Below are 25,867 nucleotides of genomic sequence, written 5' to 3'. Positions count from 1 at the left end.
GGATGACTGATGGGTGTGACGTCCTACAGGGAATTCGTGACGTCTCCTCCGCAGGTGAAGTGACTAACAGTAAAACATAGCAGCTTGTCTTGTCTGATATTGTGTCTCCTGTGAGTAGCGTCTGACCCGTCCAGTGAATTTCAGGCCATTTGCCCTTCCTCAGAGGGCATCTCCCAGCAGGCTTGGTTACAGCCACAGAATGTTGTTGTTTATAAGGTCATTTCCACCACAGGGGGCAGCATATTCATTACACCCACCCCATGCTTCTGTTTGTCTTTGGCAGTCTGTTTCTCTGTGGGTTTCTGTCATAAGGTCAGGTAGGTCTTACCGTCACCCCCATCTTGTTTTGCAATGGGCAGCTAAGTCATGATGGCAACAGAAGTAGAGAAATGTACCACGGCGTATAAGATGCAATAAAAAAGGAGGAGTAGTTTGTTGTTGTTTTTTTACCAAAAAACTGAGAAAGTTCTTGGAGATGTTTTATGCCAAATAGCTCAACCTCACTCAGATGGGATGAAAAACTGGGTATCTAGATAAGCAAAGCTTGACGGGGGCATACTCTAAATGAAATGCAGCTGAAGTCGCAGTGAAAGGTGGTTTCACTATTGAAATCTGCAACTGGTTTTTTTTCTCTCAGATTTTCACGTGCAACAAAATCTGAAAACAATGTGTCCTTTTCTCTCTACCTTAGAGTTATGTACTACTTCGTTGTGTTTTGGTTTTAGTTTGAACGAAACGTTTAAAACTTTTAGGAGAGCATGAGCGCTTTGCAACGAACTTCACACGTAACATCACCTTCGGAAGCCAGATAAGTTACAGAAACCGATATGTTAGAATTCACACATAAAATCGCTTCAAAGAGACGCACGTGAGCAGTTTTGTGTCTCGTCTCTGTGGAACAGAAACGGAGTAAGAGAGAGAGAGACAGAGTTGGGCATAGAGTCGGGGAGTGGGAGCTAAGTGAGGTTGTTAGGAAGCGGCGCTGACAGTCCAATCCAGCGCTGCGACCGTTCAAAAGACAGCTCCTTTTGTTTCTGCCTCCCCTTTTCTCTGGCAGCGCAGGGGAAAAAAAGAGGGTGAATCTCTGTGTGCTGTAACCCACTGACACCTCCCTCTGATCTGCCTCCTGCACGCTAACCCCCTCCCTCCCTGCTGCATCCCTTCACCAGCACTCTAGCCTCACCTCCACCTCCCCATTCTCCCCCGACCCAATCCCTATGCTTATGCCATTGCCTAGAGTCACTCTCCTGGTTGCCACAGTAACCGAGCTCACCTCTCTTCCCCCTCGTAGTCTTCCTCCCTCTCACAATGCACCTAAACTAGAGAATCTGTCTCAGTCTGACAGAGACGCAGACGAGGGAAATTTGGAGGGAGGCATATTTCAGAAAGATGGCTGTTGTGCAGTTGTCTTCCCGTCTCCAGCTCCTCGTCCGCGTGTACGCAGGCTGCCGAGCGAGACAAAGAAAGGTAGCAGGAGGAAGAACAAGGGCAACAGTCAAAACACGAGGGGGAATAAAACAAGAAAGTGGAAAGAAAGTAAGCAATCTGGGAGTGACAAAATTTTTTTGTAACATCTCGTATTTTCCAGCTACTATAGTGCAGTAGGGTCGGTAGCATCCTCCACCTGCTCCATCCACCCTGCTCCATCCCCCCTCTATCACCCAACTCCCCCATCGCTCCCCACCCCCACGTCGGCCTGTCAGGTGGAGGAAATGGTGTCCTCCCCTAGACTCAGACACGTTGAGCACCTGAGCACTCTGCATGTCTGTCAGCGAGCTCGTCCGCTGCCATCGCTCCATCTCTAATAAGCCCACCGCCCAATTACAGCCCTATTACCTCCTCATTACCCTGGACACAACAGCAACTGGTGGCACAATCACAAAGAGAGCAGAATGGAAATCACTCACAATTCATTCAGACATTATTTGCTGATTTTTTTTTTTTTTTCCTCTACTGGGTAGTGGCATGTTAAATGCTCTCCCAGTGATTGTGGTAATTTAGTGCAAAATGGTAATATGGGGTGCTGATGGCTATTTCTCTACTCACCAACTCCCTGGTTTTTGTCCTTTTGTGAGCTGCTGACGGCCGGATTACACTGAAGACGTAATTGGGTATTTTAAATTGCAGTTGATGAACGATAGAAATCAGCTCAGTCATCATTGATTATCACTTCTTGGGGCACGCATCATAAATTAGGCTGTCATTTACTTGAGTGGATTCATTTGCATATAGGCTAAAGAGGGATAGCGGAGCGCTGGCCGCTCTTAAAGAGGCGATCTGTCATCAGGGAGCTGTCGTAGCACGGCGGACATCATGTCTCCTGTTTGCATGATTTGTGTATATCATTAATGATAGTAAGCAAAAAATGAAAAGCTTGCTCTTTATTTTCGTATGCTTATCAGAGTGTGTAGTGTTTTACTGGTTGGTATTTATTAATTAGTCTGTAACACTGAATATTTAAACATAGTTACACGTGAGCATTTACTATGTTGCTGTGTGTTGTTTATCCAAGTCAAAATCTGATGGTTTCAAACTAATCTTGAATAAATGTTAGACATTTAGAAGTTAAAATATGTATTTAATATCAAAACCACATTAAAAATAGACTAAAGCAAACAATATTTTAGTTACTCTGTTTACTGGAACAATATAGTTAGACAACCTAAAATGAAAATCTAAAATCTAAAATCTAAAATCGAGTTTATTTCAGCAACAAGACACATCAAAGGGATTTACTTCCTAAAAATGTCAACCAATTATGAAACAAGCAAGAAACATTTTGTCAAATGTAGAAGATCTAAGAAAACAACGTAGCTGCATCCATCCATCCATCCATCCATCCATTCATCATCTGTTCTCCCATCCATCCATCCATCCATCATCCATCCATCCATCCATCCATCCGTCCATCCATCATCTGTTCTCACATCATCCATCCATCCATAATCTGTTCTCACAGCATCCATCCATCCATCCATCCATCCATCCATCCATCCATCCATACATCCATCCATCCATCCATCTACCCATCCGTTCTCATCCATCCATCCCTGCAGTCTTGTGTGCAGTGCTCGGTTGCTTCCTCAGCGGGCGGAGAGTCGTTTAACGAGAACAGAGGGACAGCGTGGCACTAATTGCATTGTGTGATTTATACCAGACTGGGCCCGCTGCAACACAGGCAGACGACGGTACTCTGAGAGCAGCTGCTTTGCCCAATATTTACTTAACCCTCTGCCGGCGGGCCTGGCACTAGTGCGGCTGATGATGGGTCTGCGGGGAGTCGTTTCGCCACTGAGTGCTTTGTACAGCAGCCGGGCCGGGGCGGCGCGCGGGGACCGGCTCAGAGTGGGAGTGTACGGGCGGTAGATTGGAGCAATTAGCCGGAAGATTGTGATTGGTCCCCTGAGAATGTCGCTAATCCGTGAGGAATGGTTGCCAGGTGATGCAACAACATTTTTTAAAATGCGCATAGCCTTCCAGCTGGGTTTGACAAATAAATAGAATTTAAAAAAATGTTTGTCAATGGTTTCACCTCTTTTTTTTGTCAAATGAACAGAAAAGGCCTTAATGGTGAACAGTTTTTACAATTAGCATCTTGCTACATTTGGCTGCATTACTTTTAACCACGTTCACTGTTCTGTCATGAGTTAGCAGTGACAGACACTTCTATCCCACACCTGTCTGTGTGGCTCATCTGGAGTGATGGCCTGAAACATCCTCGGGTTGCATCTGCAACTCCATTAGTTACGTCTCAAAGAAATTAGCAACCGGAGGTGGCAAAACGGTGTTAAAAGTTAAACTCTGTGTAAACATTTGCAGCCTTTATGAGGCTGATGATTTATTTAGACTTTCGAGAGGTAAACACACGCTCTTGATCGCATTTTGCCTCATTGCAGGAACGATGTGATGAACAGGGGAAAAAAGAAAAGCAGAGGAGAAAACAGGCAGGGAGGGGGAGTCAGAATCGGTCTCCACAGCAACGTTGATTGATATTCTTCAGGTGGAGCAGCTGTCAAGCGGCCTGACCGCTGGAAGCTAATGCGTTGTGGGGGTACAGGGAGCAGGGGGAGGGAAGAAGACAAAAAGACCAAATAATAAAAAAAGGAAGGAAACAGAAGGGACCTGGAGTGAAATGGAGGAAGAGATGTTCTTTCACTGTGATTGTGAGTCTTTCTAAGAGGGAAGGAGCATTTCATGGCCACCTTTCAGTCAACTCATCCTGCAAAACAAAGGGTGTGTCTCCATTCTGTCCATTGGAGAGGTGGAGGGGCTGGACGCTGAAAGTTGGCTGGCATAAAATGGTTCGAGTCTTTTTCAATAACTAGATATATGAAATCAGGATCCAGGTGTTTTGTTTTTTCAACACCTGGGCTGCAGGTGGGCTGCAGTTCGCTTCTGCTTCACATCATGATAGACAATGATTCTTTTCTTTAAGCTTGGAACTTGTTTATTTCAGTAATTTAGAGAAGCACCAAGAAATTAGATTGTGACCTGAACAAGATGACTTTTTTAGCTTGACTGGTCCTCAACGGCCATTCAGAAACATAAAAAATTAACGGAATAACATAAATACTATTTAGAGGTGAAGAGGGATGGGAAAGTGAATGAGGAGGTCTTGAAACCAGCAACCGTCAGGATCAGTGAAATGTTTCAAATGAAGTCAGAGGCATCAAAGGTTCTTTCAAGGGAAACTGCGTTTTATGAAACATGTCGACATATGACTGAGGTACATTCAGGCAGAAAACTGTTTTGTTTTTGTCTTGTTGAACTTTAAACCTTGTCCTGTCAAACAACATGCTAAATTTGGAAATGTCGGCAACTTTTGGGAAATTCTAGAGTTAATGTAAAGATCTATGTTTACTTTAAGTGCCAACAGTTTGAAATGTCATCTCAAATCCATCTGTCTTGTTTAAATGTGTAAACTCCTGTTTGACAACAAGTGCCGTTTTATACTTATGTTACTTCTCCTCTGCTCCTAAAATAAAGAGAAAATTATTTCTGAAAGCAGACGTAGCAGATGTATTCCTAATGGCTCGTCTCCACTCCACTTCTTTCTAAACCTGCTCATCTTTGTGGGGTCATAGGTCCATATCTTTCCTATAAATTATTTTATTTCTTAAGAAAAATCGAGATTTATTTACAGTCTGTCTCAGGTTTTCAAAGATGAACAAAACTTGTAGATTAGAAACCTTGAGACGACCTTTTCCTCGATGTGTTTTGGATTTGGTGGTTGGAGTTTGTGCCTGAAGGCTGCAACGCTAATCGCAGTCGTACTGTTTACATTTTTTACTTTTAAAACGTTCCCATTAAAGTTGTTTTTACAGAATCTCTTTTCCATAATTTTTAATATAGTTTAAACCTGTCAGATGCATGATCAATTCCCCTTACACCCATTCAGGTGACTTTTAAAACCGGTGAATCTCACCAAGATTGGGAACTCTGTCTGGTTCAGCACCATGGACAGCACCAGTCAACCAGTTACTGCTGAGTCATGTGTAGCTGTACAAATGCTAACTATCTATTACCCTTTGATTTACTCATTGGTTCATATCTTAAATGTTTATCTTCTGAATTGATTCACAACAAAAAAAAAGTAACTTTTTATCTCTTGACAGCAACAGAAAGTCGAAATAGTTTCAGTGCGTCAGTGCAGTTATTTTGTTTCTGATGTTTCTCAATGAATAAACAGAATCATTAACGGTGAGCTCACCACTCCCACCCCTCCTTGCTCCTCTCTCACAAAGCGCAAAAATTTAGAGAACTTTGAAACTGATTATTTAAGCATTTTTTTAAATTCTTAAACATTCAGGCTTAAGCCTGAATTCTATGGCCACCAATGTCAGCTTATAAATGGGTTTCCTGTAACAGTAAGTTGTGTTTCTGCCAATAGCAGAGACACAACTGTAATCAATCTCGCGTGCACAGTATTAATTGACAGCACTAAGTCCCTCCTCCTGGCTCTGATTGGTCGTTTTTATCCGGGAGCAGTGAATTTTCAGACGGTAGCAGTAGCTTCAACCGGAGGTGGAGCACAGATAATCTTTCCACACATAATCCGTCTCATGTTACATTTTGTCATGACATGGTGATATCTTTAACAAATTTGGAAAATCACATTTGGTTTTTTTTTTGGTTTTTTTTAAGCGACACACTGTAACTGTAATTACTTAAAACGAGAGTTTGTTGGGTTTTTTTTACATCTGGAATGAAAACATCTCATACTGATCATGTTTGTCTGCTCTTAACTCGGCATCGTTCCACCTTCTCTCTCCTCCTCTCGGCTCTTCAGCCTCATCTCTAGGCACTCGCTTTCCCTCCCTCCTCAGTGTGGTTCCTGAATATTTAATAAGCTTGAATTACTGAGGCCCTCAACTGTAATGATGGGAAAATCAGACAATTAAAGCAGAAGGGCTCTGGCTTTAAGTCTCACCTCCCCCAGAGGAGCCAGAGATTATTTAAAGTGGCACACTGTTTGATTATCTAATCCTCCTCGTGCCCCCTCTGCTTTACTCACAGAGCAGCGTCGCCTTGCTCCACTTGCCACCGCAAATTACCATGAAACGCCAATGAGCTCCGTGTTTAAACCCATTTTCATGAGCAGGAATGTTGTGCCAGGAAATCCCAAAGGGAGTATCCGTATATAGGTTAGCTCCTTTACATTTAGGTTATCCCTGTGCTGCTCCCAGCCTTCCACAGTGTTCTTCCCTGGTTCACTCTTAGCAAATGTAATTATTAGGATGTTGAGAGGTGCACAATTGAGTAGAAAAAACAACAACTTGTTACTTGGTTGGAAAATTGACATTTCGTGCGATCAGATACGTGTGTCGGTCGATGAGAATGTTGCGTCTAGTCGATATATCTTTTCCCCAGGTGGCACAAAGGCTATTCGAGCTTGTTTTTGTTTTGTTTTTGCCTATCTTCTTTCATCAAGCAGAAGTAAAAGCGATGTAGAAAGGCAACTTTGACCTGCCGATGTGTTGTTTGACTGGAAACAAGCTCTGTTTTCCCTCCGACAGAGCCGGGTTTGTTTGGCTTTCCCAATGAGCTCGAGTTATTTTCCAGACAAAGTGATGGATCGTGATGGAGCAGACAGTTGCAGCTTCCTTAGTGTCTTCCAGAACTACACACACACACACAAACACCCCCACACCCAGGGAGGTTTTCAGAACACGCAGATGAATATTCATGATTGTACAGCTGAGGCTCAACACTGGCTCATTTAGTCTTGGCCAGAGAGAGACCAATGATAGCATTGTAAACAAAACGGGGTTTAATAGCCGGACTCTAACGCTGTCTAATTACCCTGCACAGTTCGTCATATAGTGGCACGCAGATTTAAGAGCTATTGTGGTGAGATTTCCTCTCAGATTTGACTCCGATTGGGGAACTTCTTATAGCCCCTTTTGGAATAAAAGGCGAGTATCCAGCTGCTGCTCTCAGTCTGAGGGAAGAGAGAGATCTTTTATCAGAGCTTCCTAATGAGTTCTGCACAAATGGACTCCAGTCTACAAATATCATTTGATTGTTTGCAGCATAATGGACGAAGTATCTGGCAAATACTGCCAGTGTTGGTTTTATATTAGACTGAGTTTTGTGTGCAGAGAGCACATCCAGTCACCAGGGACATGATTGAGATCCACATTTTTAGCTTTTTAATTTATTTGTTAGGGTTACTTGATATGACACGACTTTAATTAGTTTTAACTAACAATAATTGGATGCAAAGGTTTGAATTTACTGCAACTTCGAGTTCAGCTGCCCACGTCGACAAGCCGAATGTCTTCTGCAGTTGTTTCATGAGTTAAAGCTTGAGCTGTTTGGACAAGAAGCATGTTTTGATTTCTGGTTTAGAAATCCCAAAACACTGTTCAGGCTGTCCGACACGGAGGTGACAGCATCATGCTAGGGTTCTGCTTTGCTGCCAGCGGTACTGTTGCATTGCACATACTGAATGGCATAATAAAGAAGCTCTACTTTCAGATTCTCCCATCTCATCTCATCTCATCTCAGGTCTACAGTAAAATAGTTGAATATTTGACATAATTGGATGTTTCTGAAGCACAAGGATCCCAAACTGCTTCAAACTGCTTTGAAATGGGTAAAACAGACCAACAAACAGACCTGGTCTCGACCCGAATGTTAGAAATGAATTGACTATGAGTAAAAACTTGATTTGTATTTGAAAAGAAAAAGAAAAAAATTTAACAAATGTTACAAATTCAACCACAAACCTTGGTGAAATTATGCCCATGTTTTATTTTTGTTGTGTAAAAATGTACTGTTCACATATTTGTTAAAATTGTGTCAATGTCCTGACAATGTAAAATGAGACAGAAGCTTCTCTGGCTCCACCTAGTGGACTCAGAGACTCACAGCTGTTTGCAGAAGCAGAAACAACCAATCAGAGCCAGGAGGAGTATCTTAGCAGTGTCAATTAAACTCATGTACACGCTGCTCACACCCTTCCCCTACGTTCAAGGCGTTTAACGTAATTTAACATAATTTAAGCCGAAGATTGCTGGTGTGCTGCAGCTGTTCTAATGGTGGAGAAACAGACTGATGTTACAGGAAATCCGACATTTTATTGAGTTCTCGGTTGGCCCCGGTGTGATAGAGAGGCTTTAGAGGAAGGGTTGTGGCTGAGCAGAGAGTAGAGGGGAGGAGCTATGATGGGCTTGTTCAAATCTTCAGTTTTTCTCCGAACTTCCTACTGCAGTTTCAAGGGTCTTTTAACCAAACATAAATATATATGAACCTAAATGTATAGTTTTATTCTGCATAGATTGAAGAAAATCCACGTTAAATTCAAACTTTTTCACATATTTTGTCTATTCATAAAAGGTATATCATACAACACAAATGTTGTTAAAAGGCCCAAATTGAAAGTATCATTCATGCATTTGATGAGAGTTTAGATTTCTAACTCTACTCTGTATACGAATGAACAAACAGAACATATGCAGCTTGTGATTCTCTGAACATTGAACCTTTAAATACCTGGAAATACCCTCTACTGTCTCCCTGGGTGAAGCTGTGAAGACAGAAGATATCTCAGCTCCCTCAGCCCTGTAGCTTGATACGGGAATGTGGGGCAACTGTGTGGCTTCGGGGTTTAAGCTTTCCTTCAGCCTGCTGATTTGAATATCATTCAGCGTCTATTTGCATCTAGTTTTAATAGCAGTTTACTCAGTGAAGCGGAAGATGACATCTTTATCTGCGGTTGACACATGAGGCCGTGCGCCTGCGGCTAGCGTGTGTCTAGTTAATGAGCAGAGGGATGCTGCTGCTGATTAGGGGCGGCAATAAAATAAAAAAAACGCTCAACTCCAGAGAAGGAATAAAACCGGGCCCAGACCCAGACGGTTACAGACTGGGTACTGCCAAGAGGTCCGCTTGTTTTTCTGTTTAATTGATTCTGAAATGAGAATTAGAAAAAAAGAATTTAAGATGATATTGAAAATTGTTACTAAATGTTTGGATTAAGTAATTTTTAAAAGGAAAACTGAATTTCAGAGATATACTGTAGATGTAGTGGCAGTCCTGGTAGAGATGTGTAAAAAGATTTAATAATCCAACTTTAATTTTCAGTACTCTTATTTATTTAATATTTGAATTAAACAACATCGTGGGATAAAAGTTTATCCACTGATATTCATTGCTGACTAAGGTAAAACTGTTGTTAAGGTTAATGATGTCATGAACTCCTTTAAATATTTTAAATTAAGACTTTAAATAAAAAAAAACATGTAAACTTTGCGATGCAGCTAAAAATCAGTCATCACTGGGTCTTTCTACATGGTAATGATCTAATGTATATGTATATAAAAAAGAAGGAGGAAGCATTAATTATTTATGTGCGTTTCTGTCCACTCAAATATTAGACTGGACAAGCCTGATTCCAGGTATCCCTGCTGCTGCAATGCTGGGAATACTGCACACTAAGCCAATGTGTTGTCATGGCAACCGCAGCAGCTGTCAGAGCACCTCCTGTAAGAGTGACAGATGATTTTTATTACACAGGCTGCGAACACTGGAAGGGTCTCCCTCCTTCCATCGGCATACGTATGCCAGCCTGATCAAATCGCACTTCCAATGCCAATGATTGAGATGAGGCCTAATTAAAGCCCGGGCCCGCCTGGGCTCACAGTCCGCTCGTCGTTACACAGCCCACTCTGGCAGTTCTGGCGCCAGTCCCCGTGTCACATTATCATACTGGGAAACAATGTGGCATCGCATACGGTAACATTATAGCACCAATTACAGATTGATAAGAAGACAGCTGCTTGTAAATGTTTATTATCCTGAATGAATTTCTATTTCTTATACCACGATATACTTATGCTCATTATGAATAACCAGAATACAAAATTGTTCTATCTGCAGTGAGCTTCCATTTTTATCTATATTAGGTTGAGATGTAATCTGCAAGAGCATCAGCTATAAAACTGCGCAAACTGGAATTGCGAAAATAAATTTGCTCAATGGAAACACGTAAATTTTTCAACAAAAAAAAAAAAAAAGCTCTAGGATGAGGTAGTTTTTCTATAACTGCATACTAGCGTTGTTGTAGACAGAAAAAAAAAAATCTTAAATTCCCGACCCAAAAAAAAATCAGAAATTTTGAGACAAATTTTACGAATTTTCTAGAAAAAAACATGGACATTTCTGAATTTCAAAGTCTAAAAGTTTTGAATTTTCAGAGTTTTTAAGCAGAACTTGCTTCCCCTTTTTTTCCGTTTATAATGGCCGGTTTGCTGTTGGTAAAGTTAGCACACAAAACTTTTTTATATTGGAATCTAGCATGTAAACATCAGTGAGTATTTAATCAAGATTATAGACCATGCAGTTGGACTTGTGTGCTGCTGGTGTAATGAAAACCTGCCACATGTTTCTAATCATAAGGAAATGAATTGAATATCTTTCTGCATCTTTAAAGTCAATGTGTTGTTCTCTTACTCTTGTTCTAAATGTATACTGGGTTCCAGTGGGGTGGAAATCACATTTTTCCTCCAAAAGTTGGAATTTTTCCATTTAAGCCAGAAAGCAGCTAACTCAGGTGAGAGCTGTTCCAGAAATTGACGCCTAATACAGAAACAAAATCCGGGATTGTTTTCAGCAGTTTGTGTTCTGATCTTCAGTCAATCAATTTTATTTATAAAGCACCCTTCATACTAAAAACAGCTCAGAGTGCTGTATAGATCAATCAAAACAAACCCACAATACAAACAATTACCCACCACAACCCCAAATGAAGAAACACGCAAAAAACTTTATGCACAAACTATGTGGATATGACCCAATTCAGGAAGTAGTTAAAAAGATCGGTCTTTTGAGCCGCTCTTAATCGTTGTAATTAAAATTTTTCAGCACGCACGTTGCAAGTCACATATCTAAATAACAGGAAGGAGTTAAAAGGTTTGCTGGTAATTTGGCCTCAAGCTGCGAATTGTTATCCCTTATTTTCTTCTCTCAACTGACTTTGAGTGGCCAAGGTTACGGTGACACCGTGAGGCCGGGCTTGTCCCCCGAGACCGCGCTCCGCTCACTAATACACTCGAAGACAGCTTCACAGCAGGGACTCTGATAGCAGAGTGATGACGAGGCACTTTTTATCCGCGTGGTTTAGCTGACTGCACCTGTTTCCCCGTCAGTGGGCTCCAGATTGTTGTTGATCAAGTTCAAGTCAAAGTTTTCGAGGCGCTCTGGGAGAAAGTGACTTACTGCCGCTTATTATTACCAGCATGTTTTTGATGTAATTACAAATCAAAGAATAAGCTATCTTTTCTTTTTTTTTTTAAACCACACCACTGAGTTACAGTGAGCTGTTGCCTTTTCGGCAGCATATTTCCAGTCAGGGTAAGACTCGGAGAGATAGATGTGCCAGGTTCCCGTTGCGATCTGTCAGACAGACAGGGCTGACGCTTTTGTTGATAATTGCTCTGCCTAGCCATGATCTGAATTAGCATATGAAAGTTGCCTCTTTTTTTTCTCCCTCCCCTCTCTCTGGAAGCGCATAGCTGTAAGCCAATTTGTAAGTCATTTAAGATGACAGAAAGTGGTTGTATCCCAGAGGTGCTCTTTTCCTCTTGATCTTTAATTTTTTTTTGTCTATCTCTCCTTCAGTGTGTCTTCACCTCCTCCTCCCGTCTCATCCTTCCTCTTTTCATGTCTCAATTAGAACCGCCGTGGAATGCCTTCAGCGATCCGTTCTGATCCTTTCGGGTTAAAGCGGGGTGGTTCGGGGCAGATGGTCGCTCAGCAAGCTCAGGTCAAAGTGCTCAGCTACGCCGCCATGTGTCATTGTGTCCCACCTCAATGGAAACCCTGCTCCCTCAGTCCTTGGTGCTCATTATTAACCTTTGTGTCTTCCGATGACACGTGTGCAAACGTGTCGAAAAGTTGGTCGAAAAGTGCTTCAATAGCACACAGGCAGAAATTTCACTCTTTCTGTTTCGTTGCGCGAGCGATTAGGGTTTCGATGGCAAACTGCAAAGTGTCCTGGAGAACAAAACGTCTGCTTGCAAGCTCAGCGTGGCTTAAACAGGGATTAATTGAAGCTATTTAGTGAGGAGCCACAGAAAGAGACTTGTGTTTGCAGCAGCAGCGATGCCAAAGCAGCTGGGTGGGCCGGGAGGAAGGGAAGAGGAGACGACTGATGGTCCTGCAAGCCACCTGGGCTGAAATGAAGCCGTAATTTACAAAGCGTACGCACAGGTGTGAACAAAAACCCTCGCTCGTACGTCGGACATGTTCTAACGCAGGCTGCGGTGGAAGGGGTCAGGCATGCGGTGAGCGCAGCAGGGAAACGCATCGGCGAGCATCTTCAGTCGTTATTATTGACCATTGGTCCCTGCTGCTGCATGAGGTGTTAGCGGACTAACACTCACTTGCATGCACACACGCGTGAAAATATACAGAAAGATATTAAAATACAAACAGAAATCCCTACAGCCCGCCAGGATGCAACCACATGGTACGGACATTTAGGCTGCAGCTTTGTATTAGGGAGTCTGTGCTACTGCTGGGTGTGGAGGGGTCAGGGTTCATCCAAAGAAGTAATGAAAATTGCTTGTAAAAAAATATTGACACAATTGCACTAAATATTGATGTTTTATTACTAAAACAGGGTCCAAACGCCTGCTACAGGGCCACAACTGTCACGTTGAAAGTTCAGGCGTGCCATAATAAGAACTGTTTTCTGATTCTTGTTTTTTGTTATTTCTTTATTTTCCCTGCTTAAAAATGTACTTCACACAAACTACCTTAATGCAACTAGCAAATAGTCGGCTTTTTTATGAAAAAAATGCATCTGTTCTGAAATCCTCAATAATTTCCATTATAAGAAGATTTTATTTGTCTGTGAAAATGCCAAAGCCACAACCTCATTATGCCTTCACTCAGGTTCATTATGCTCACAGTGTGGTTACACTCAGCTCTGGTGTAACCACACCAGAGCTGGTGTGGTTACACCAGCTCTGGTGGAGGGGGAACTGTGCATTCCCCCTCCTTGTTCCTCTGACTGCAACAACCAAGTGCCTAAAAAAGACAAATGCACAGTTTCCACACCCGCAATCATGAAAGGTCTGTGGAGTTCTTCTCTTGTTTCACCTGTCAAAGGAGAAGAAGGATGAGGATGAGGAGCAGAAAGATCAGGAAGAAAAATAATACGCACAAGCTACCAGTCGATCAGGACAGATGGGAGCTCAGCCTGGATCTGCTGCTGGTTTAAACAGGAGTTTTTCTTTCCACTTTCACCACATGCATCCTCAGCATGGGGGATTATTGCAAAGTAACAACTGGATGCAATTAACTGTCCACTGTCGGCGCTTATTTTGATGAAGAGGCAAAGTCAGTGACTCAATGCGATCTTTTGGGTGCTTAGATAGAAATCTTTTTACTCATTTAAATTATAAGATAAACCTAGCCGCATTATTTTATGGTAGAATTGAACTGGAATGGATTTAATTGACTTTGATTCTGTCTGTACGATTGGACTGACTTAATTGTACATTTTGCTAAAGTACTTAAGGTATTGAAAGAAGATAACACTGTTTAGGTCTGTAAGTACACATGAGAGCAGTTTCCTCTAATCGAAGCCTTGACTAGAAAGAAAATGAACTGCTCCACTCCTCATACTGGACTCCAAATATGGCAGATCTTACAGAGTTGTGTTTTGTCCTTTTTCTGAATTCTACCATGAAGGCTGCTGTTGTTTGTGCTGATGCCAGACAATGTTCCTATAAAAGGAAAGAAAGTGGAAAAGAGAGGTACAAGCTATAGCCTGCTAAATGGAAACAGCACACCCTCACATGTCCTCTTCCTTTTGATTCCAGGGTGTTTGTTGTGGACACTTTTACAACATCTGAGCAACTAGCGAACAAAATACCCAGCAGGATGTCAAATCCATGGTCTCCTGTTTCTAACTAGGTCAACACTTGCTTACAATATCATGGCCACGGCTCTTTACTCTTCTCCTCTACCAGTTTTATTTCTTTTTCTGTCGTTCGTGTCTTTCTTAAAGCTGCAGTATGTAACTTTTATTAAATGCTTGTTAAAACTGTGCCATTTTGTGATAGTTTGTTATGAGACAGACAGATAATTTGTAAAAAGATCAATCTCCGCCAACTCCTCTCTGAGTTACTATTGTCATCTGATGAAATGCACCACTCCCTGTCAAAAACAACCAATCAGAACCAGAAGGAGGGTCTTAGCGCTGTCAATCAACATTGTGAAGGCACTGCTCACTGTTCTAATGGCAGAGAAACAACTTACTGTTACAGGTAAACCATTTATCTGCTGTCATTGGTTGCATGCTAGCTAGTCTGAGCTTTCACAACAGGTTGTGTTAGAGCAAGGAGGAGAAGAAAGGGGGCGATGAACAGCGTCACACGGAAGGTCATAGGCAGCGCTAAGACCCGCCTCCTGGCTCTGATTGGTTGTTTCAATGTTAGCACTAAGAGAAGGCAAAGGCGCTAAATTTTTCCACAGATTATATGTTTCATACCATTCTGTCACAACAAAGTGGCATTTTTAGCAAATATGTAAAAAATATTCTTCCTAAAAGTTACACACTGCAGCTTTAATTCCCAACAAACTCAAGATAGATGCTGTCATGTGCTGTGTTTGGTGATCTATATTCCCTTATTTTAAGGATGTGCTGTGTAAGAGTCTCCCCCAGCAGTCTTAATCAGTGTTAAACTGGCATGACAGGACTAAATGAGGGTAATTTAACACCCCATAAAGTCTGCATCATGATGAGCCTCACAGTACCTCCAGAATCCCCCCGCCATGCGCCAGCCTCATTTGATCACCATCCCTGATAGGCCTCTCCATCATTCGTGACATAAAATACTCCAGCAGCCACCGGCTACGGCGCACATCGTCCCCTCATAAATATTGACTACCTCCGTCTCCTTCCACGTGTTCATGCAAATTAGCGTTACATTACCGCCATCCGACCTGCGCAGCCGTGCCTTATCAAAGAGCTCTGTGATCCCCGGCTCCTCACACTTTAGTCTGGAGCGGGAGGAGAAAAAAAAAAAAGGAAGAGCAGACCTGTGTGTGAGAGTTTCCCCCAGGAGAGAGAGGGAAGAGCGATGAGCTACATGATAACGAGCTGTGTTACACTGCTACACAGCACAGTCTTGTCACTGCGCCTCAGAGCCGTTCGGAGCTAAATGGGCTGCAGCAGATGTTTGGTGACTACAATCACACAGGGCTGCGTACCTCACTTGACTTGCAAATATTTGCTAAGTGACTTCAATATTGGATCTTCTCTGTTCTCCGCTTCCACAATGTATAAGACGAAACGAATACACTCAGCTGTCTTTCTCTGCTACCGTCTGTGATTGTCACGTCTTCTTTTATTATTATTATCTTAAAAAGCCAACCTTCTCCTGTGACGAAATCTGGAGGCAACTGGTCCTTCACTTATTCCTTTCACATGTCAATCATGATTTTTTAGACTCCAAAAGATGGCAGTCCATGAAAAAATGAACCATCTTTTTCTCAAATGTCTTCTAGTATTCTCCAAATCATTGTACAGTCATTGACCAAAACACTGGAGCACCACGCTAAGCATCCCAAAGCAATGCTTTGATTTTAATGATATTTGGAAGACCATTTTGCTAGGATCTGCTGTGTTTACAAAGGCAGAAGAGCAGGCATGACTAAGTCCAGTCCCAGGGAGCTTCTATCCCTCAACTTTTAGATGCATCCCTGCTTCAAAACACCTGAATCAAGTGGTTACTGGATACCAGGCCTCTGTAGATGTCAAATGACATCCTGTTGAGGGAATTCAGGTGTGTTGAGAAGGGATGCCTCCAAACTTTCTCCAGGAACGGTGGCACTAGAGAGTGTTACTGGAACCCATTGAGTGGAGCCGTTGTGTTACAGGTAGCTGATGCTGACAGTCAGTCCAATCAGGGAGTGAGTGAAGGTGACCTGGCAGAAGATGTTTTGTTTACCCATTTGGACTTACGGCCCTTGGCTGACAGACTTCTGTTTTTACGAGAAATATTGTACGTTTGGTTTAGCTGTAGTAATCATCTGTGGGGCGAATCCTTACACCCCGGTGCTTTTGTGTTTCTGTTTTGGTTAATTTCTTGGCATGAGAGTGACAGCAACAGGCCAAACCACGTAAGAGACTCTAGTTGTGTTTGTCTAGCGTAATACAGTGGTTTACTATTTCTTTTAATGTTTATTGCACAAGACAATTAAGCTGAGTGGGAGCACAGCAGGGACTAATGAATCAAGAGAAGATGCTTCATGGGAAGAAATAGATAGCTTTTCCACACTTTGTAGTGTGGTGCACTTACCTTGTGGGTAACATAAATATGTCACATGTTGTAATGGCTTCTTCCACAGGCATTTAAAGCATTTATGGGTGTCATTTTATCATCTATGTTTCACTGATTTTATGATTTCATTAAAGTACATCTACACTTAGAAATGCTTTATGGTGTGCTGATATTGCTTTCTGAATGTGTTTCTTCTCAGTGTCACGGTTTCTAATTACATCCACTGGTGCCCTGTATATCCTGGATGTGCAAATGGAAGACGGGCTTTACAACTACAGGTGTATGACACGACATCGGTACACAGGAGAGACCCGACAGAGCAATAGTGCCCGTCTCATTGTCTCAGGTAAGAAGCCAGAGTTTTAAAAGTCCCCATCATCAGTGTAAACAGACAGCATTTCTAAAAGTGAATAGATTTTTTTTTAGCTGTTTACCTAGTTGAGATTAAAACTCCCTCATTTTCTACCCAAAATAACAAATTAAAAGTATAAATATATGCATATATAACCAAGGAACATATGGCTGTAAAATTGTACTAGTGACAAATCCTGTAGGTCATTTGAATAGAAATGAAGCTGACAGCATAAAAGCACTTAAATAAAGAGATTATGTGCCATAAAGGTAATTTGAACTTGGGTGAGAGACAATGCTCTTTCTCTTCAGCAATATAAAGAGGCAGTACTAGTTCTACAAACTGGAACTGGGAAGTAAAGAAATGCAAGGATACAAAATAGGGGTGTAAATTCTTAAAGAGGAATCAGAGGTTCTTGCTCAAGGACACTTGCGCATTTGGTCAAAGCAGAGCTGAATCTGAGCTCCTGACCTTGTGCTCACCAGATGACTTATTTGTTCACTGGTTCACAGTGTCCTCAGTTCATTGCAGACAAGTTTAGCATAAAGTTCCTGGACCTAATAATCACGAGTTACTTAAAACATTTCAGTAGATGCTTTTGACGAAGCATCACACATTGGGTAAATCTCAGCCTGTAGCAACAAAGCTTACAGCCCAACTTACACCTCGCTCTTTTGCCAGATCCAACCAACTCAGCACCGCACATACTGGACAGCTTCGAGCGTCGCGAGGTGATGACGAATCATCGAGTGGAGCTGCCCTGCAAGGCCTCAGGTCACCCGGCGCCCAAATACCGTTGGCTTAAAGACAACCGACCGCTGGAACCAGACACACGCTTTAGACAGAGTGTCACAGGCCTGTTGATAGAGAGAGCCCAGCCCAGTGACACGGGGGCATATGTGTGTGAAGTGTGGAATGGCTACGGCAATGCTGAGGTTGTTGGCAGGTTGCACGTAAAAGGTCAGTGCTCATTGGTAATCTGCTTACCCACCATGGGGAGTAAAATCAGTTTTATCAGATGTCTAAAGTGCTTAATGTGACAATGTACATATTTTTCCTTCTTGACATCGATCACTGATGTCTGATTACCTCTCTAAAACACAGAACCTCTGAAAGTAACGGTGAGTCCACGGAAGGTGAAAGGCAGCGTGGGAAGCCAGGTTTCCTTGACCTGCAGTGTAACTGGCTCTGAGGAGTATCAGCTGTCGTGGTACCGCAATGGAGAGCTCATTTACCCCAGCAACAGTATCCGCATGACAGGCCAAAGCAGAGAGAATCTGGTTATGGCTGGAATGGCCAAGAGCGACGGAGGAGCCTATCAATGCTTCGCCAGGCATGGCAAGATGTCTGCCCAGGACTTTGTTCAAGTGATACTGGAAGGTCAGAACTCACAGTGATAAATGGGTGCTTAGGCGTTTGTATCAATTTGTGAATATGTGATCTCTAAATGCAACTTCTATGCAGTTTTTAATCTAACACATGTTGTCCGTCACAATTTGCTGTTTTGAATAATTATTTCAGGATTGTAATGCCCAGTCTACTGAATGTTCAATACATTTGTTCTGTAGATGTTTTAAATTGGATTTTCTAACATTCTTTGATGATCTTAGCAGACACCATGTGACTATATTTAAATCCAATCTGTGTCCAGATGGCACCCCGAAGATTCTGGCTTCATTCAGCGAGAAGGTCTACAACGTCAACGAGTTTGTGTCACTGTCGTGCACGGTGAAGGGCACACCGGAGCCTAGGGTAACGTGGTCGCTGGATGACGAACCTGTGATCCGGGACAGTCGGCACCGCATCTCCTACTACACCAACGCCGAAGGCCACGTGGTCAGCCACCTCAACATCACCCAGACCCAGGTCCCTGACGGAGGGGTGTACCGCTGCATCTGCAACAACTCGGCAGGGACGGTTTCCTACCAGGCGCGAATAAACGTAAGAGGTGCTTGTCAGATCAACTCTTCCAGCACACCATCACATACACACATCAACATGCCTTGAGAAGTTTCGTTTTGACGCGGCCTTAAAAGCACCAAGATGTGCAGACGCAGAAGGAGTGCCTCACTAAGTTTGTGAAAAGTGTTTAGATCTTTGTCTTATAAATTTGGAAGAAAAATAAACATTGGTTTCAACTGAAATGTTTCAATGCTGAGAAGTATGTTTTTTATTTCTCTCATATCTACAGTTGTTCCAAAAATTATTATCTAAATAGGAGTTGAACTAAACTCCGCATGTGATCTCAGCAGTGTAATTTAACTGAATATTTTAAAGATTTGTGTTTTACTTACTTATACAAAGTATGAAAGTCTTTACCAGTGGATATTTTCTCTTTTAGAGAAAGCAAAGGGTTGAACTCACTGCAGTACCAGACAAAACAACACACAAGAGAGTAGTGAACCAAACTTGAATGCAACACAACATTGAATCTACTTCTTGCTGTTGTTTAAAACTAAATATTTCTGTTCAAGCTTAGACCAGCTGCTTTACCGGTTATATGACTTCTGAACATGTTTCAGAAGTAAAACTCAAGTTTCTACATCATGCAAAAGTGGAAAAAAGCAAAAACTGAAGATAAAACAAAGATCGCAACGTCTAACAGCCATTGCGATGACCCAACCTGTGTAGAGTCAAGTTGAGTTGACTTCATTCTGAGAAGCGATACCATGGCTTTCTAATATTGCAACATCTTGTTCCACAAGAACTTGTTACAACCAGAAACAATTGGATTGAGCACTAAAATGGTAGATAGTTGTTGATAAGCAGTCAATCTTTAAATATTTGTATTGCACTGTCAGAACAAACATCTAATGTGTCATAAAAGCATCAAGCTCCACAGTGAAAACAAAATGCTTCCTGACTACCATGAGAGCTGGAGTTGATTCATACTTATAAAAGAAAAAGGGTAATTTTTCAACACAAAACTGTAATGTACAGCAGAAAGTGCCACTCTAGAGTGGGACGGCCAATCCTTTCGGCAGCCGTGGAGCTTGATAAGTTTTGGGTAGTTCTGATAATACAGAGGGAAAACTGTGTGGAGATTAAGTGTCCTATGGAACCTGATGAGGTACAGAGTTAAATTTGTGTTTGTAGAAATAGAATTGTAATCAAATTATACTAAAGGACCTCTTGCATGACTTATTGTGTGGTAGTGCAAATAACTCAAATCATGAGTGAGAAAAGCAGAAAGGTTATGTTTCTGGTTGAGACTGACTTTTTCAATGCCATGAAGAAAACGTAGTGAGGCATTCTGGAACGCCCTTGCAGGTTTTCGTTTTCTCACCTTGTTTTAAGAGTAAACAAGGCATGTAACCTTTGTGTTGTTTTTAGAACAAACACAACACAGCACAGCTATCATTCAGCCAACCCCACAAGCCTCAAAATCATTTTAAGAGAGTTGTCTCTCCAATGTTGTCCTCAAGGGCCTGCCAGCATCAGACCAATGAAAAACCTCACTGCCATTGCTGGGCGGGACATGTACATCCACTGCCGCGTCATCGGCTACCCTTACTATTCCATCAAGTGGTACAAGGACTCCAATTTGCTACCGTACAACCACCGGCAGCGGGCCTTTGAGAACAACGGCACCCTGAAGCTGTTTGATGTGCAGAAGGACGTGGACGAAGGAGAATACACGTGTAACGTGCTGGTGCAGCCTCAGCTGTCCACTCACCAGAGCGTCTATGTTACTGTTAAAGGTAAGGCCCCGGTCTAATCAGCTGTAATGCAGGCCACGCAGTTAGAATGTCAGACTGGGCGAATAATCACCGAAATATTAATAATGCTATTTTTGTTGCAGCAACAGTTTGTAGTTATTGGTTTCGCATTATGATGGATGCCAATATATGGCGCTGTTTGGGAAACGTTGGTGGCATATATTTATTGACAACATTGCAAAGTAATAGATCTATACCATGTTTAATTTGCGTGATGTAGAACATGCATTTTACAGTTCAAACAGATATTTGTTGGTTGCTCTATGTAACACACATATAGCAGAGCTCATCTCCATCATCCCAGCCAGCCAGTTCATCTGAAATGCACTGGAATATGCATCGGTGCTGAGCACAGCCAGATGAAGATAACCTCAGATGGCTTTTTCCTCAGTGACGCTGCATAATTTGCAACACCGGACGGGTAAGCCCGGCCCTCCCTCTCTCTGGCGGGCCCTGACGAGCTAACGAGTGTGTGAAGGGGGGAAATCACACAGCGTAGGCAAAAGCTACACTGCGATTCCACCTCGGCTAATTTGGCTCTCAGCTGCTTAGCATTCCTCCGCTTCCGAGAGGGAATCCCCAGGAGCCTATTATGCCTATTTTGTTGTGAATTAAATAAGCACTGAAGTGCTGCTTATTCCAGTGCTATTTTGAATCATTAATTTTCCAAAGGATCTGCTTCTCATGATGGCTACAGCGTCCCCAGAGAGCAAAAAAAAACGGGCGGGGGGTAGGGAATGTTGTCCGCGTGTTATTGGATAAATTTCAGCTGATTTCACAGAAAATAAGCAATTTTCATTCCTGCCAAAAAAAACCAACCTGGGATGAGGAGGAGAAATGCGAACATGTGCTGATGTTAAACTTTAATGAACATCATGTAAGCCACATGCCTGCAGGGGAAATAAATTTGCATGTCTCTTCCACAGTCCCACCCACCATCCACCCATTTGAGTTTCCCCGGTTCTCCATCGGCCAGCGAGTCTTCATCCCGTGCGTCGTCATGTCCGGCGACCAGCCCGTCTTCATCACCTGGCAGAAAGACGGCCGGCCTATCCCGGCCAGCCTGGGCGTCACCATCGACAACATTGACTTCACCAGCTCGCTGCGCATCTCCAACCTCACGCTGGCCCACAACGGAAACTACACCTGCATCGCTCGCAACCAGGCTGCTGCCGTGGAGCACCAGAGTCAGCTCATCGTCCGAGGTGAGGAAAGAAGGCGCAGAGAAGCAAGCAGTAGAAGTGCTTAGATTTTCTCTTTTTTTTGCTTCAGAATCCAGAACTAAAACACATTTAAGCATCAATAACCAGAACTCTGTTTTACTTGCAGTTCCTCCTAAATTTGTGGTGCAACCAAAGGACCAGGATGCCATCTACGGGAAGGCGGTGATCCTCAACTGCTCAGCTGAAGGCTATCCAGTTCCTACCATCCAGTGGGAATACTCCAAAGGTAAACAAATGCTTGTGATGTGGCCATTTATGTTGACTTTTTGTAAATTTTAGTTTCTATCAATTTAGTTTTTCTTTGGGCAGTTAGAATATACTTAAGTTAGTTTAGAAGCAAATTCTGTAATTAACTTTTATATTTGTTTAGATTACTTTGGTAACTTTTAGACCTGTCCATAAATTTAAGGGATTAAAAACACACCAGGTGTGTGCTGGGCGTGCTTTTGTTAGGCAAACGTCCAAAGTGAAGACGGGAGGTTTTTGCACAGGAAGGTTTGATTTTTTTTTACCACTTTTTGAACTCGAAACATCAGAATAAGTTAACTTTCATTTTCAACTAAGTTGTAAATAAATTTTTAGTAATTGTTTGTCTATATTTTTGCAAGAAATAAAGGGTATATATTTTTAAAACAATCCAATCGGAAGTGAGTCCATGAACCAAATCATCCTTTGCTAACCACTGCCTTGATTGGAGATTTTTGGTTTTGGGTCTTAGAAGCTCAAACTTACATGAACAAAGCAAACATGTGGAAAAAAAGGTTCTGGTGGCAGAAAAAAATGTACTTTTTCATCTGGATGCAAAACATCTATGTGAGGGAACTCAGACAGTGCATCAGCACTGAGAAACACAGTAGTGGTAGCATGATGCTGTGGTGATACTATTCTTCAGCAGGGGACTGAAGCTGGAGCTAAATACTGGTCAATTCTGGAAGGAAACCTTTTAAAGGGGCGGTTTTATGTATTTTCCTGACATATAGTGCCATTCTATAGCACGATTGTGTAACTATGCTGTAGTTTTTATGATAATGCTGTGTATGTCCAAAACAACTTAAAAATTGACTTCTGTCTCTTTAAGATGCTCCTACCCTTTTCATTACTCCACCTTCAGCACATCATCACAACAATACTTCTCCATTGATGGCCTTTACAGTCGTATTTAGGAGCATTGTAGTTTGTATGATAATCTCAGCAGACCAGCTCCACCAGGTGTTTGCTAATTGCTGCTACCGCTAGTCTGGAGGAGCTCTGTGGGTTGGGAGCTCTGGGAAACAGACAATACATTGCATGAACAGGGATTAAGGCACTCTTAAGTGTTTGCCATGGAATACCATATTAGTAAACGACATTTTGCTTTCCTTCATATTTACAAATGTCCATTTTTTCTTAATGACTTCCTCACAGCCTAACCCAAGTGACTGTCCTGCTCTGCTTTCTCTGAAAGGCTCCGGGGTACCTCAGTTCAAACCCATCGCCCTCAACTCAGGCTTTCGCATCGAAGTTCTGGTGAACGGCTCTCTGCTCATCAAGCATGTGCTGGAGGAAGACAGCGGCTTCTACCTCTGTCGGGTCAGCAACGACGTCGGGGCCGATGTTAGCAAGTCCATGTATCTGAACGTCAAAAGTAAGTCTCATCTTCAAATACCTCTGTTCTGAAAAGACTCTGGGAGCCTTTTGTACCTTTGGGTGGTTTGTCCCTGTCTGGTGCTTTTCTAGTGATAGTTACCGCTAAAACTCAGAGGTGAAGCTGCATTCAGGGTGTCTAAGAGATAGCATCCTGCCGCTTGAGTCTGTACTTCCTGTTAACTGCTGCTCTTGCATTGGTGAAAGTGAAGAATTTAGTTGCTGAGTGAGAAAGTGGGGATTTTTAAGTACTTTGGGTTAAGCCCTGGATTCTGCTTATAGCCAGAAGCTGCAATAAGGAATTTTTGTGGAGCAGAACTGTGGAGATTTCTTCACCTTGTATTTGCTAAAAGACAGAAACATTTTCTTTACGGTGCAAACAAACACCTAACAGTACAGCATAACATAGAGAACGTCAGTTTTTTTTTTGTTTTTTTTCAAAAATGCCAGAGTTGATTTTTTATGCACAGTGTGCCATCTCCAGCTTTATTCTGGCTGGATGCACATTTTGATCAGTCATTGCTAGATGAGGCTTAGGACCCTGCAGCTCTTATCAACCTTAAGCAGAGGACTTCCTGCCGAGATCCTCGCTGTCTGCCAAACGGTAGAGTTCCTCTGCGACTCTGTCTTACTGAAGGCTCAGAGTTAGAACTGCATGTCTAAAAATATTGGAACAGGGCAGAACTTCATGGTGTGGTAAAACAGTGTTGCTTCTCTTTATAGATTTCTTTCTGTTTTGCATTTTTTTTCTCTCTTCTTTGTGGAATTGTTTCAATTCTGCATCATGAGTGGTTTATCAGTTGTTTGTGTGATTGTGAGTGTCGGATCTTCAGATTTTGAAATTATGTTCCCAAACTCAAACCTTTGTAAAAAAAAACTTTAGGTAATTTGGAAGATGCTGCCGTCTTCAACGTGAATGTGTTTCTGAGAGACAGAGAGAGTTTGCAGGTTTAATCACGTGTTTAACTTCGGTGTAGAATTTCTTTTTTTGTTTTGTTTTGTTAAAGGAGCAGTATCATTTCAAATCGATTTTATTTATTTTTTTATTTTTAGCTTTACATGATGTTCTTATGTTATTCCCTCATCATAAACATACTTTCAATGTTGACTTGATTCTTTCATGCATGTTTGAGAAATCCTTTAATCTCCCATGGCAACCACTCAGCTGTGCAAAGCACCTTGGTGGACCTAGCTCTGCTTTCTCCAAGCCTCCACCTCACTAAGCAGCCGTCATTCCCACTCAGCCCCTTCAGACTAGCCACCAGGAATTAGCACACAGTTCAGTTGAACTGTGTATCAACTGAACTCGTTATAGGAGCTACTTCTCAGTGCAACGCTGGCAAAAACATTACAAAAGGGTTAATATAAGGGACTTCCTGACTTCCTGAAGGCAGAGTTTCAGAAAGAGCAGAAATTTTTAAAGAGACTTAGACTTAGACTGACTTTATTGTCATTTTGCATGCACAGGGTGTATACAGAACGAAATTTCGTTGCATACGGCTCAGGACAATGTTTTGAGCTTTCAATGTTGTGAGGTTACTCCAGAATAAAATAAAATACAGTATAAAATATGAATATAAATATAAATATAAAATATAAAGTGCAGGAATGACAGTAAAATAGAAGTTATTTAGCTCTGTACATGTGCAAGGTATAATGTGGAGACCAGATTTTAAGTGCAGTCCAGTTAAGAGTTCAGCAGTCTGATAGCAAGAGGCCCAATTTCAATGTGTTAAATTACCATGTCAAATGTCTTTGTTTTTCTGTCTCATCTTCTTTCTAATTTTCTGAGGCCCCCATAACACTGTGTTTGGTCCCCTATGGGTCCCGCTACCCCCACTTTGAAAAACAGTGTAGTAGAGCGTCATCATAGTAGAAACTGTGAATAAAAGGCATAAAACCCCCACATTAACTGTTCCCTCAGTGCAGGCTCCTGCGTTTGCTCTTGATTGTTTTTTAGCAATAGATCTCCCAGAAGCTTGGAGATGCTTTCATTATTTTGCCTTCTTTTTTTTTCTATTAACCCACATTATAAATAACATGTCAAGGCAGCCCTGAAACCTGGGCTTTATATCACAGAGTATCGATCTCCGTCGTGTTTCCTGTTTTTCGGGCCTTTGTGTGTCTGTTTGCGGCCCCTCCGGCTCGTTC

At 42.2% G+C, this 25,867-nt stretch overlaps 1 protein-coding gene across 4 annotated transcripts in view; it reads left to right on the top strand.

Moving 5' to 3' along the window:
* dscama (Down syndrome cell adhesion molecule a) overlaps positions 1-25,867 on the top strand; it is a 102,029-nt gene that overhangs the window by 50,727 nt on the left and 25,435 nt on the right. For all 4 annotated transcript variants that reach the window (XR_003597346.1, XM_028032129.1, XM_028032128.1 and 1 more), the window contains exons 4-11: positions 16,999-17,145; positions 17,833-18,111; positions 18,256-18,531; positions 18,803-19,099; positions 20,577-20,852; positions 21,797-22,075; positions 22,200-22,319; positions 23,538-23,717. Coding sequence is in view for 3 of the 4 variants with exons in the window: in XM_028032129.1 (XP_027887930.1) it covers positions 16,999-17,145; positions 17,833-18,111; positions 18,256-18,531; positions 18,803-19,099; positions 20,577-20,852; positions 21,797-22,075; positions 22,200-22,319; positions 23,538-23,717 (1,854 nt within the window). In the remaining variant the exon portion in view is untranslated. The remainder of the gene's footprint in view (positions 1-16,998; positions 17,146-17,832; positions 18,112-18,255; positions 18,532-18,802; positions 19,100-20,576; positions 20,853-21,796; positions 22,076-22,199; positions 22,320-23,537; positions 23,718-25,867) is intronic.

Source organism: Xiphophorus couchianus, chromosome 11 (assembly GCF_001444195.1).
Source record: "Xiphophorus couchianus chromosome 11, X_couchianus-1.0, whole genome shotgun sequence".
NCBI classification, from domain to species: Eukaryota; Metazoa; Chordata; class Actinopteri; order Cyprinodontiformes; family Poeciliidae; genus Xiphophorus; species Xiphophorus couchianus.
The sequence above is the reverse complement of the archived record's forward strand: the minus strand, read 5'-3'. Positions and strand labels throughout refer to the sequence as shown.